At 41.0% G+C, this 12,125-nt stretch overlaps 1 protein-coding gene across 2 annotated transcripts in view; it reads left to right on the forward strand.

The window, feature by feature from the left end:
• The window catches only part of CCDC68 (coiled-coil domain containing 68), a 68,867-nt gene that overhangs the window by 38,224 nt on the left and 18,518 nt on the right, over nt 1-12,125 (forward strand). For both annotated transcript variants that reach the window (XM_058170722.1, XM_058170723.1), the window contains exons 4-7: nt 3,101-3,238; nt 5,295-5,420; nt 8,021-8,149; nt 11,798-11,880. In XM_058170722.1, coding sequence (XP_058026705.1) covers nt 3,101-3,238; nt 5,295-5,420; nt 8,021-8,149; nt 11,798-11,880 — 476 coding nt within the window. The remainder of the gene's footprint in view (nt 1-3,100; nt 3,239-5,294; nt 5,421-8,020; nt 8,150-11,797; nt 11,881-12,125) is intronic.

The following is a 12,125-nucleotide window of genomic DNA, read 5'->3' on the forward strand; positions in this document are numbered from 1 at the left end:
TAACAACTTTTAGTGCCTTTTTGACAATGTTGTTACAGTGGCCTCTGACACTTAGATCTTAAGAAATGAGTACTCATTTCTAAAGATCACAGAAAAAGAAAAAGAAAAGAAAAAGTCACAGAACTTGCAGATGCATTGGGCCCAAGGAAAATTGAGGCCCTAAAAGCAGAGCAATTGGCAGAAATGATTTATGGGTGAAACATAAGGAAATGATAGCAAATACTCCACCACTTCACCTTTAAGAAAGACATATTAGCTAATGGATTGGCTGTGGTGGCAGGATTATGAGTAGAGCTGTCTACTCATTGACTAAGTCAGCTTCCTATTAGCCAGTGGTAATATCAGTCTACTATAGAGAAAGCACTTGGAGCAAATGGATCACCAGCTTTGTTGTGTCTGCGCCCCCCGAGCCAGGCCCCCTGCCAGAAAGTGACTTGGCAAGTGAGGGGGAAGGGCCATCAGGACTTACCTCGGGAGCACCGGCTTCCCTGGCTCAGCTCCAACAGCCAGAGGCATGCCAGGTGGAGGAGATAACGAGGCCTCCGTTCCCTGACTCTTTCCCCCCCAGGCCACGCCTCCAGACCCAGCTGATGGCAATCAGGCCTGGCTGGACCCTAGGTTTCATAGGCAGGAGAGGCAGGAACAACAGAAGCAGGGGTGGGGCAGGCCTAGGAAGTGCTGAGTCATGGAGCCACACCCCACAGGATATAAAACCAGCGAGGGCTGCTATGCCTCTTCATAGCAGGCAAATCAACTGCTTAACTAAGAGCTGAAGTATTGTTTGTTCCTGGGTGACTCATCGGCATCAAGGGAGATAACAGAGTCACTTGGCAGGCGCTCACTAGTTTGCTGCCAGAGCTGATAGTGCCGGCTAATTAAGCCATCACTCGGACGGAGGCGAGGGGGGGACAGAACAAGCTTTTTATTACAAACATTTTGAAGATGAACTACCACAACCATTGCAACGTATGATGATGAACATATGATACCAGACATTGGGTAGAGGCCAATACATAATACATAAATTCAAGATTTGACCTCGCCAACAAATTATCGTCCGATATCGTTACTGAATAATGGCTATAAGCTATTTACAATGATTTTAGGGGAGAAAATGAAGGTAGTTTTACATTACTTTATTTATGAAGATTATTGTGTTTTTTAACATAGTGGTGTGGTGGCCTAGAGGTGGAGCTCTCACCTCACAATCAGGAGGCTGTGAGTTCGATCCTAAATAGAGGCAGATATTTCTCTCTCTGGGCGCAAGGAAGAATATATTTGCTGAAACAATCTCTGCATTGGTGACAGGAAGGGCATCTGGCCAGTAAACACTCAGCTCCATTCAGTTGCCCAAAACTTCAACCCGCAAGGGATTATGGGGTCTTTAAAAGAAGATGATGACTTTGTTTTTTAACCTAAAGGGCAGCTGCTGGATAATATTAAAGGTAACGGTTCCCCTCGCACATATGTGCTAGTCATTCCTAACTCTAGGGGGCGGTGTTCATATCCGTTTCAAAGCCGAAGAGCCAGCGCTGTCCAAAGACGTCTCCGTCGTCATGTGGCCGGCATGACTCAATGCCAAAGGCGCACGGAATGCTGTTACCTTCCCACCAAATGTGGTCCCTATTTTTTTTACTTGCATGTTTTACATGCTTTCGAAACTGCTAGGTTGGCAGAAGCTGGGACAAGTAACGGGCGCTCACCCCGTTATGCGGCACTAGGGATTCGAACCACTGAACAGCCGACATTTCGATTGACAAGCTCAGTGTCTTAGCCACTGAGCCACCGCATCCCTTCTATAATATTATAGGATACAGCATTTCATTGAGAGACCCTTTGAAGTTAAAATGGCACTGAAAAAAAGTGACTTAATGACCGTTTTTTTCACATGACCGAATAGTCACGTGATCAAAATTCAGACACTCGGCAGTTGAATCACATTTATGACGGTTGCAGTGTCCCGGGGTCACGTGAAGCAATTTTCAGGCAAGCAAAGTCAATGGGGAAGCCAGGTTCACTTAACAACTGGGTTACTAAGGTAACTATTGCAGTGATTCACTTAACAACTGTGGCAAGAAAGGTTGTAAAACAGAGCAAAACTCACTTAACAACTGTTTCACTTAGCAACAGAAATTTTGGACTCAATTATGGTCATAAATTGAGGATTACCTGTATATGAAACCCTTCCCAACTCCAACAGATACCTATGCATTCATCATTTACTGTAGAGGCTCTTCCTCAATCTGTCAATCAGTAATCAGCATAAAGATACCTTTTAGGGGAAGCACAATAAATCTGAGACATTATAGTTTATTACATTTATACCACAGTTTTATTGTACAGTTCGTTCAAGGTCACATGCATAATGCTTCTGCCTCCTATTTTGATACTGAATAGAATTCAGGACAACTTAGGTAGGAGAAAAAAGAATATTTTATATTATAAAGAAATAGTATAAAAGGATGTTAATCATGGATGATAGGGCTGTCAATCAGTGGTGGGTTGTCTCCAGTTCGGACTGGTTCTTGTGAACCGGTAGTAAAACCCGGGGGGGGAGGCTCCGCCCACTGACCTCGACGTCATCAGGAAGCTTCGTGTGCGATCCCGCTGCAAACTTTGAAACTGTTGGGTATTCTAGTGACAAATTATATTTCAAAGTAGGGTCTCTTAGAGAAATAATCCTGTTTGCTTTTCCCCCCTGGGAAATCAAATGAGGGAAATAAAAGGCTCTGAAAGACCTCATGTTGTTTTCAGTTTGGCATGGGTATATTATGGATGAACTATTCTTCCATTAATAATAAAATATATATATTATTGCCTGCATGCAATTTGGCTACATTTTTACAGCAAGTTTTGTTACCCATGCACACAAAAGAATATACTCCTTTTTAAACCTCACAGCATTGCGCAGTTCTATTAAGATTTCAGAGAATTTGAATGAATAATAAACTATATCTGTCACTTGCAGCAAATTGTAGAAATCAATTTAGTAAAAGGCAAGCAGAGTCAAAAAAGAAAAAAAAGGGAGGGACACACAGAAAAAGAGAAATGGCAGAAGCAGGAAAAGCTGATTCATCCTTATTTCTTTTCTTCACTTTAGCTGCGTTTTACAGAATCTGGATTGGTCCCTGATGAAGAGACGCTGTCTTCCAACAACGAGGAGACATTAAAAAGGATGAAAGAAGTAGAAGAAGAATTATTATGTGTGAACAAAGAAAACGAAAGGCTAAAGATGAAGGTGCGCTTTTGTTTTTGGAATTTCAAAAAAGTGCTGTTGTGTCTTGTATTTAAGATTAGTTTTGAAAGTTATTCGATTCTTTATTGGTTTTGAAACTAATCCAAAGCAAAAACTATTTTTTATTATTTTATTTATTAAATAGCCACCCATTTTGTACATACATACATATACATATATATTTGTTTTTGTAGGTTTTCACAGGTATAGGTATGTAGGTGTTGGCATATTCGGGTCTTTTCCCGTGTAAGGTTGAGAGTATCTTGGTGACGTTTCGACAAGGTCTCACTCATCATCTTCAGGCTGGTGCTTTCGACTTTGTGCTTGTGCGAGTAAAGCATGGTTGGAGCTGCCAAAGGCCACAACACCAAAGCTCAGGAACAAAAGACTAGGACCACACCCACACAGGATGCTATGAAACAGCTGACCAATCTGCAAACACCCACACCATCTACCAATCAAGATGCAACCACACAGCCAACCAACCCACTCACAGCAACACTCCCCACCTCCCCACCAGTATTTATAGAGAGATGGCAGCTCCAACCACGCTGGGGCCAGTCAGAGATGGTATTTACCGATTCTCCGAACTACTCAAAATTTTCGCTACCGGTTCTCCAGAACTGGTCAGAACCTGCTGAAACCCAACTCTGATACAATAACAGCAAAAGAGTGACCAGCATAATTTTCCTACGCTGAATTTACAAAAGAGGCTTCTTAAAGTTTTGAATTGTGTGAGAATGGACAAACAAGAAATGAAAAGAAATCTAAGTCTGTGACATCATTTGAAGGGATTAAAGATTAAGATTGTTAGAAATAAAAGAAAGGAATATAAAGTTGGGGTTTTTAAAATCAAGTTTAAGATGCATATATCTCTGCAACTCTAAATGGATTTCTGGTGACATCTTGAAATGATGAGGCTTTATGGATTGGTTTATAGATAAGAAATAGGATATGGCTGTATTGGTAAACTTTGGCATTCTTGCATGTCGGCCTGCATGCCGGAAGCTGCACGCGAAACCATCCCGCGACGAACGTGCGACCTCGCCGGCTCCTTTTTGCATTCCTGTGCTCAAATGTGTGCCGGTCAGCTGGCCATCACGCGCGCGGTGATGGCGACCTGGAAGAGCGGCAGTCCATCACACATGCACACCACATCAACCCGGAAGGTCGGATTCTGGCTCGCGCCTGCGCAATGGACCGCCACTCTTTCAGGGTCAACTGGCACCGCACACACAACGGCCAGCTGACCGGCGAAGACGAGCCAGCAAGGCTGTGCATTGATTGCGGGATGGTTTCGTGTGCTGCTTCCGGCCCGTGTGCCATAGGTTCACCGATACTGGGATATGGAAAGAAGAGATTATGTGTTGTTTCTAAGAGATGACAGGTTGCTAAAATGTTTATAATGATGAAGGTGGGAAGTCGGTTCTTTATTTTTTTTTGTTCTTCTTTGCTTTTTTTAATGTCTTTTTCTGTTTTTTCCTTTCCCCCCACACTTTTTCCTCTCTCTTTTTATTCTTCTATTTTCAGTTTGTATTAGTTTTCATTGTTCTAATTATATTTAATAAAATTACTATATAAAAAAGAACTTATCATGTATTAAACAGTTACAGTGTTGTATTTCTGAAAAGTACCAGCATGGTTTCAACTTATTTTATTTATTCAGTTTTCATATATGACTGTGGCTGGCTTACACATTTAAAAACAAAACACAATAAATAGTTATAAATATAAAAGTAAAATGAAAACCATTAAAAATAAATTAAAAGGCTAAAGCTTAATTTACAGGAGAGTAAATATAACAATATAAGCAACTAACAAGCGCTGTACATTTTTTACTGGTTTTGGACCATAATAAAGATACCATTATTAAATGCTGAATTAAGATAGGCCTTGCCTCTCTTCTCAGTATGTCTAATCGCGTAATCTTTCAAATTACAACACAATATTTCATACTGAGAACTTATTTCCATGGCATGTGGTCCTTTTTTTTTTTTTTTTTTGAAAAAGTCCGTCCTCAAATGATTTAAATAATCTGTTTTCATGGTGTCCTTTTCAGCTTGAAGCTTTAAGGGCAGCCGGTGTTGAGTGTTTGAAGCAAAGCTCCCAAAAGCTCCAGGAGAATTACACGAAACGTTCTGAAGATAAGAAGAAAAGACAGGAAGGAGTCATAAATAAAATGAAGGTATGAAACATAAGAAAGACAGTTTGGTGTAGTGCTTAAGGCACCGAGGTGGAAACAAGGAGATTGTGAGATCTAGTTCTGCTTTAGGAATGAGTAGTGGTGCTGGGCATCTGCCATAGGAACGAGGGCAGGGGTGGTATTCATTTACCTTTGCTACCGGTTCGCAAATGTGAGTGCACGTGCGTGAGGGCTCGCTCCGCTCACACACACTACCTCCGCTCATGCGCAGAACATCAAAAACAGGATGTGATAACGTCTGGGCGGGTGGGTGGAGCCTCACACAGGCACCACTACCAGTTCCCCCGAACAGGATAGAACCGGCTGAATACCACCACTGAACGAGGGTATCTGAGTAGTAGGAAGACGATAAGGACAAACCACTTCTGAAATCATGCCAAGAAAACTGCAGATACTAAGTATTCTGACTCAGCCTTAGCAGAAACAAGAAACAGACTCCGTATCACAAAACAATTCCTCTTTATTTAACACCGGTGAATTAATGGCATTCACACACCGAAAAGTCCAGGCAATAGTCCTTCAAAGAGTTAACTGCAATAACAGACCTTATCAGTTCCTTGCGATAATTGTCAGGCCATGAGCTCCCAGCCGAAAGGCTGCAAATTAAGTTCTGGCAAACAGTCTTTGCAGCACGAAACACAATGAGCGAAATATTCAGAAATACGAACTGTTGTCTCCTACGACAACCACTCCCCTTTCCTTCTATTTATTCCCCAGCCAGGGAGGGGCCATTCAGCAGCCATGTGTGCTTTGCTTCCCGAGTCGACTCTTTGTCCTCAGTTGTTCTCCTCTCCTAACAGCTCTGCACATACGAGCATCTGGAACAGACCCCAGCTGTTCTTCCTCTTCAGTCATAGCAGCCTCCAAAGGCAGCTGCCTCTCCGGTGGCTGGGAAATGTCGGATGTCCCTGGCTTTCTCTTTCAGTGTCCAACACTGAGCATCCATCAGAGCCTTCCCCAGGCCCCAGAACTGGCCCAAGTTCTTCCCCAACCTCCTCATCGTCCGAGTATGCCACCAGCTCTGCTCTGACACTAAGCTAGGCAGTTGCCTGGAGTGTCATGCAAAGTATAGTTCTCTAGAAAGTCTCTGAGAAACTTCTGGATATTTTGAGAGGATGATTGGGGACGAGAGGACAAGCCTAGGGATATTCTACAACATGGTTTGAGTCACTCTTCAAAGCAAGCAGACTTACAAGCTAGTCTACATATTGACGTGAGCGCCACTGATCTAAATTAATGAAAGTATTGTTTTAAAGACACAGGAATTCATACATTGTGACAGAGAAATTATATATATTTAAATATGAATTGAACGTATTTTGATTTAAAAATGCAGACTATCCCAGAGACAAACCAGAATGGATTCTTGAATGAACATGTGAGAAACCAATCTGGATAAGAAATAAACCGGTCCATTCATCCTAGCAAAGTTGGTATCCACCGTCTCTTCCTGTACAGTGGGTAACAGCATACAAAGCTCTTCTTCTTCCAGTAATTCTCTTCATCACATGACAAGAAATCTCTTATTTGGTCTTATGGAACAGGGTCATTGCTGCAGGGAAAAATAGAAACTAATGTTGTGAATGTTGTCTTGAGCTCCTGACTTAGAGGTGAAAGTCACAAACAAATCTCACAGAAGTGGAATAGATAATAGCATAGAATAGCATAGCATAGAATAGAATTTTATTATAATTTTATTAAAATTATAATTTTACTGTCTTCCAGTTACCTGCTATCTTGTACATGTTTGACAAACTAACTAACTAACTAAATAAATAAATAAATAAATAAATAAATATGTGTATTCCATAGTTAAAACAGTTTTTAAAAAGATAATAGGCCATCATAGAAGATAGACATCTTTCTAAATCAAGTTTAGTGTTGACACTGCAGTTTTGTATATTTTTTTCCCTCAAAATAGTCGTTAGTTCCACCCTCAGTTTTTAGCAGCTGTGGTTGAAAGGGACTCAGGTAGTAATCACCAAAGAGAGACTGAGAACACCAGAATAATCCTGTCATGTCAGGTTGTCCATTAAGAAGAACAGGCCCATGTCGGACTGGCCTATGGCTCTCTTCAGGGGAATGCGGTGGCTCAGGGGCTAAGACGCTGACCTTGTCGATCGAAAGGTTGGCAGTTCAGCGGTTTGAATCCCTAGTGCTGCGTAATGGGGTGAGCTCCCGTTTCTTGTCCCAGCTTCTGCCAACCTACCAGTTCGAAACCATGTAAAAAATGCAAGTAGAAAAAATAGGGGCCACCTTTGGTGGGAAGGTAACTGCATTCCATGTGCCTTTGGCATTTAATCATGCTGGCCACATGACCACGGAGATGTCTTCGGACAGCGCTGGCTCTTCGGCTTTGAAATGGAGATGAGCACCGCCCCCTAGAGTAGGGAACGACTAGCACGTATGTGCGAGGGGAACCTTTACCTTTATGGCTCTATTCAGAGTGCAGATATTACTGATTCGATATTTGTGATATTACTGATTACTGATTCATTTTTGTGTCCCTTGCCTTGAGCTAATAGCATGATATAATCAGTTTCTAAGTTCTTCAGAGCCCTCCTTTTGCTTTCTAATTGCAGGCCCGCAAACTTGAGCAAGAGCAGATCTTAAAGCAAAGCACAGACAGCCTCAGCCAGCTAAGCGTGCAATTGAATGAGAAATATGGCCAGGTTGAAGAACTGGGAAAACGAGTACAAAGGATGGAAGAGGTGAAATTGAAGTCGTATCGGTCACGTACGTTCATGGCACCCATTCTGCCATGTACCAATGACTGCCAAAGCTCCCAAAGAATTTTAGTGGCCTTTTTTTTTTTTTAATGAAGAAACAAAGGTGTTCCTTGACTTACACCAGTACATTTAGAATAGAATAGAATAGAATAGAATAGAATAGAATAGAATAGAATAGAATAGAATAGAATAGAATAGAATAGAATAGAACAGAACAGAATTTTATTGGCCAAGTGTGATTGGACACACAAGGAATTTGTCTTGGTGCATATGCTCTCAGTGTACATAAAAGAAAAGATACGTTCATCAAGGTACAACATTTACAACACAATTGATGGTCAATATATCAATATAAATCATAAGCAACAAGTTATAGTCATACAGTCATAAGTGGAAAGAGATTGGTGATGGGAACTATGAGACGATTAAAAGTAGTGCAGATTCAGTAAACAGTCTGACAGTGTTGATGGAATTATTTGTTTAGCAGAGTGATGGCCTTCGGGAAAAAACTGTTCTTGTGTCTAGTTGTTCTGGTGTGCAGTGCTCTATAGCGTCGTTTTGAGAGTAGGAGTTGAAACAGTTTATGTCCAGGATGTGAGGGATCTGTAAATATTTTCACAGCCCTCTTTTTGACTCGTGCAGTGTACAGGTCCTCAATGGAAGGCAGGTTGGTAGCAATTATTTTTTCTGCAGTTCTAATTATCCTCTGAAGTCTGTGTTTTTCTTGTTGGGTTGGGTCTTGTTTAGTGATTGTTCAAAGTTACAGCAGCCCTGGAAAAAGTGACTTATGACCGTTTTTCACACTTACGGCCGTTGCAACATCCCCATGGTCACGTGATCAAAATTCAGACGCCTGCCAACTGGCTCATATTTATGACGGTTGCAGTTTTCCTGGGGTCATGTGATCCCCTTCTGTGACCTTCTTGCAAGCAAAATCAAAGGGGAAGCCAGATTCACTTAACAACCGTGTTACTAACTTAACAGCTGCAGTGATTTGTTTAACAACTGTGGCAAGAAAAGTGAGCAAAACTCACTCAAAAATGGTGGTTGCTTAACAATGGAAATTTTGGACTTAATTGTGGTTGTAAGTCAAGGAATACCTGTATGTACATATTATTGCTGGTTGTACTGTGCATGTCGGGTCAAATATTGTGATTGCTTTTTGTAGGAAACTGATGATTAATTTCACACTTTTCAACTGGGTGAAGATTTTTTTTCCTGTTCAAGCCGAAACTAGAAATGACAAATATTTACATATTCCTTGCTAATAAGTAGATTTTTGCATGATACTCTGTATTTGACATTAAAGTGTGTGACAGTGTGTGGGATCTGGAGGCAAGAAAGATTTTTTTTAATGTAGTTGTTAACAGAAAACTGTTGAGGTGAGCTTTATTATTACCCCGGCAAACAGAAGAAAGCCAATTTGTGACCGCCATCTGAATTCCTACAATATTCATTCTTTGTTGTTATTGAAACACCCCGGCAAGGCCTTTTGCAAAACTTTCTCAGTAGCTTCACTAATAAGTAGTGACACTTGTGAAGCAAACAGAGTTACTGCAATAAGTGTGTTATCTAAAATCCAAGTCACCATATGCTTCTGTAATTAAGTTGGAAGCCAAAGGAATCACATTCCATTAATAGAATCTCAGCAAAGGATTCGGACTGAGAAGCTTTTGGAAATGGGAAATGATCAAATACATGATGTTCACCTCTGGTCCTGAAACAGCTAAACTCATCAAAATTATAGCCGTAGCATCCTCATGACAAGATTCTGGTTAGTTAAAGGTAAAGGTTCCCCTCACGCGTATGTGCTAGTCGTTGCCGACTCTAGGGGGCAGTGCTCATCTCCGTTTCAAAGCTGAAGAGCCAACACTGTCCGAAGACGTCTCGGGGGTCATGTGGCCAGCATGCCTCAATGCTAAAGGTGCACGGAACGCTGTTCCCTTCCCACCAAAGATGGTCCCTATTTTGCTACTTGCATTTTTTACGTGCTTTCGAACTGCTAGATTGGCAGAAGCTGGGACAAGTAATGGGAGCTCACCCCATTATGCAGCACTAGGGATTCGAACCACTGAACTGCTGATCTTTCAAGCGACACGCTCAGCGTCTTACCCACTAAGCCACTGCATCCCTTCTGGTTAGTTAGCCATCCTTTACTAGATAGAAATGCCCTCTCTGGCAAAAATATTAAAATATTAATTTGTTCTAAAGATTCCTTTTTCATTTAAGGTGGTCTGGAATTTGAAATAACATTTCACCCAAAGTTCAACCCACACACCCATACACAAATAGTTTGTTGCAAAATTGACTTCCTATGAAGGCTCCTGGATTGGGGCAGAGAAAGATTAAAGTGGAAGCAGTATGCTCGATCCCATAATTGGGTACACCAGGTTGGCCTGATAAAAGACACTTAATTTCACCCATTTTTCCCTTAAGCCTAGATTAACAAAACATAGTTGCTCTGTTTGCAGGATGTGCTGAGCTCAAATAAACAACAGGTTGGCTTAGTGTGACAGACTGGCTCACTTAACCAGCTAAGATGTTGGCATTTTCCTAATGCTGTGTTCAACCACAATCTCAAGATATCCAATCCTAGTTGGGCATGTTACATGAATCATGCCATACAACCTGAGAGAAATGAAGGCATCATATTTTAAGAAAGATTCAGACAAACTGAAAAAAGTTTCAGAGAAGAACAGGAAAGGAGGATCAGAAAACTGGCAAAAACTGACACAGGAGAGACTGAAGACATGAGCATCTTTAGCTTTGAAAATGAAAGATTAAAAGAATATATTTTTTTCAGCTGGTTATGGAATGAACCCCATTTGCAAAGTGATTTTAAGCTACAGAAGAAAACCTGAATGTTAAGAAAATTGTTCATAAGAATAACAGTAGTTCATTTTGGAAAAGGTGCAGAGAAGAGCAACTAAGATGATTAAAGGCTTAGAGACTAAAACATATAAAGAACGGTTGCAGGAATTGGGTATGGCTAGTCTAGTGAAAAGAAGGACTAGGGGTGACATGATAACAGTATTCCAGTATTTGAAGGGCTGCCACAAAGAAGAGAGGGTAAAACTATTCTCCAATGCACCAAAAGGCAAGGCAGGAAACAACGGATGAAAACTAATCAAGGAGAGAAGCAACCTGGATTTAAGGAGAAACTTCCTAACACTGAGAACAAATGGAACAGCTTGCCTTCCGAAATTGTGGGTGCTTCATCACTAAAGGTTTTTAAGAAGAAACTGGACAGTCACTTGTCTGAAATGGTATAGGATCTCCTGAGCAGGGGGTTGAGTTAGAAGACCTTCAAGATCTCTCCCAGTTCTATTCTGATTGTAAAGACTTAGACTAAAGGAAGGATGAACTGCCCTAAATTTAAAAAAACATTCAAGTAGATTCTGGTCAACCCCTTTTTAATATGGATTCCTGTCCCCAGCAGATGTTTAGGACAGAATGACTTCATATCTCCTCTTCCAGCAATGAGGTTTTGCATATCTGCAGTTTGCCAGGTGTTGTGGTCATCGCTGAAAGTGAATTATGAGGAATGCTTGAACTTTGGATGATGATGGTGATGATTGTTAAAGAAAAGATGTACACCAGGCATAATCCTTGTTCCTTGGCTCTCTTTAGGAAAAGAAAACACTGGATGAAAAGAAACAGCTTTTAAAAAAGAAGTTGCATCAGATGATGTCAAAAGCTGAGAATGCTCAAAGGTTAGTGAACTTCACTCTTTTTTTTTTAAAGCTCAAAACCTAAATCAATAGTGGTCTATAAATACTTGCCAGGTTTTTAAAAGCAGAGGAGAATCTTTGTGTTAGTAAAAGATAGACCACTCTGTAAATTGTACAAGAGCTGATAGAAAAATGTAAACTGTAAAATGGCATGTTCTCACCTGATGTCATTTTAATTAGGAAATACTGTTCGATAGCATCATTTAATAAAGGTGGGATAGACTGCA

This window comes from Ahaetulla prasina, chromosome 2, assembly GCF_028640845.1.
Source record: "Ahaetulla prasina isolate Xishuangbanna chromosome 2, ASM2864084v1, whole genome shotgun sequence".
NCBI classification, from domain to species: Eukaryota; Metazoa; Chordata; class Lepidosauria; order Squamata; family Colubridae; genus Ahaetulla; species Ahaetulla prasina.